Source organism: Chaetura pelagica, unplaced genomic scaffold, assembly GCF_000747805.2.
Source record: "Chaetura pelagica isolate M959 unplaced genomic scaffold, ChaPel_1.0 scaffold275, whole genome shotgun sequence".
NCBI classification, from domain to species: domain Eukaryota; kingdom Metazoa; phylum Chordata; class Aves; order Apodiformes; family Apodidae; genus Chaetura; species Chaetura pelagica.
The window spans coordinates 9094033-9095578 of record NW_009953486.1 but is presented as its reverse complement, the minus strand read 5'-3'; the positions used below and the strand labels follow the sequence as shown (position 1 = coordinate 9095578).

Genomic DNA, 1546 nt, shown 5'->3' with positions numbered 1-1546 from the left:
TCTTTCCCTTTTCCTTCTGAAATAACCCCATTTGGGCCTCTAATAAAAACCCCAAACATCTGGCATCAAGTGTTCAGCTGCTGGAAATCAGCTCCTTGTTACTGAAAAAGCACAGAAGTGATGCAGGGATTTCTGGCACGGATCAATAACACTTCAGGACACGTTCATGCATCATCCCTGTCTCTCCTGGCCTTTGCATAGATGGACTGAGGACATCAAGGGAGCTGTGATGCTCTGTGCCAGCATGGGAGGTAAATGGTGAAGGCTGGCAAAGAAGCAATTGAATCAGTGAAGAGTCCTTCAAGCTTGATTTATTGACACTCTTGTCTGAGATCTCAGCAGGGTGAGATGCTGCTGTGAAGAAGAGACAAGTCAGCGATGCACAGTGTCATGGTGGTGGTTGGATGTGTGAGGAGGTTCCTTGGCAGGGCCCAGGGCTGCTGCCCTTCCCTGGGGGCTGGCAGTGAGGCTGAGCCTCTGTCCACCCAGCTCGCTAGCTCTGCATGAAGAGGTGGAAGTTGGTTCTGGTGAACTCCTGATGGATGCTGTCAAGTAATTTGTCTGAGTCCTGGGGGACATCTGAGAGGACCTGCTGTCCTGGGATGAAGCTCTGCTCTGGAGTGTAGGTGAATGTGAATGAGCTGGAGTAGATGAGGCCATCGTCCCTGATCAGCAGCAGTGGGACTGTGATGGGGTATCGCAGCCACCTCCAGTCACTGCCAAAGGCAGAGACGTCGGGCACGACGCACACCAGGGACTTGGGGCTCCTGGGAACAGGGCAGGATTGGAAAACATGCATTAATCCAAGAGGGTTCCACGCAGGAGCAGCCAGCAGTGAGCACCCACATGTCTCCTCCAGCCTGGAGCTCAGCATGAAGCCTCTGACAGGTTTCTTCTCTCCTCCCCAGTGTTTTGCTCCCCTCTGCTGGGATTGCTTTGTTGTTTGTGGCCCCGTGAGGACCATGTTTTCTGCACCTACCAGCCAGACTCAGCTCTGCCTGTCCTTGCAATGCCCATGCTTGCTGCTGCACAAAGGGCAGTGCCAGTGCCTCCATCCCCGAGGTCAGCAGCCACGTCCCCCCCCGAGCTGCCCAGCTGCTCTTCCCTGCCTGCTCCCCGACCCCCTCAGCCACGGTACCTGTACATGGTCTCTGCTTCCACGTCTCCAAACCAGACCTTGAGGTGTGCGTGGAAATACTCGCCCTGCACCTCCAGCATGGCCACGTCCCCACCACCCGTGAGCTGTGACGGGCAGAGCACAGGGCAGCGCGTTACGTGCCTGTGCCATCCCAGCCCAACCCTGGCATTCCCACGCCATCCCGAAACTGGGAGAGAGCCGAGCCCAGCAGCAGGAGGACGGGGAGGCAGGGGAGGGGAGGCAGGGGGGGCCCAGAGCAGCCCATACCTGCAGGCCAGCAATGAGGGGCGCGGGGCAGGCGGGCGGGCGGGCGCAGGGCAGGCTCTCGCTGAACCTGTACTCCACCACCTCAGTGCCAATGATGGTCCAGCAGGAGCCGTCGTTCAGCAGCTCCCTGTTGGCTTCCTT

The 1546-nt window shown here is 57.9% G+C and overlaps 1 protein-coding gene across 1 annotated transcript in view; it reads right to left on the bottom strand.

The window, feature by feature from the left end:
• Positions 1-422: 422 nt before the first annotated feature.
• Positions 423-1546, bottom strand: part of RBPJL (recombination signal binding protein for immunoglobulin kappa J region-like) — a 12709-nt gene continuing 11585 nt past the window's right edge. Inside the window, exons 10-11 of the mRNA XM_009998787.1 lie at positions 1139-1242; positions 423-767 (exon numbers count right to left, since the gene is read on the bottom strand). Coding sequence (XP_009997089.1) covers positions 494-767; positions 1139-1242 — 378 coding nt within the window. The 3' untranslated portion in view covers positions 423-493. The remainder of the gene's footprint in view (positions 768-1138; positions 1243-1546) is intronic.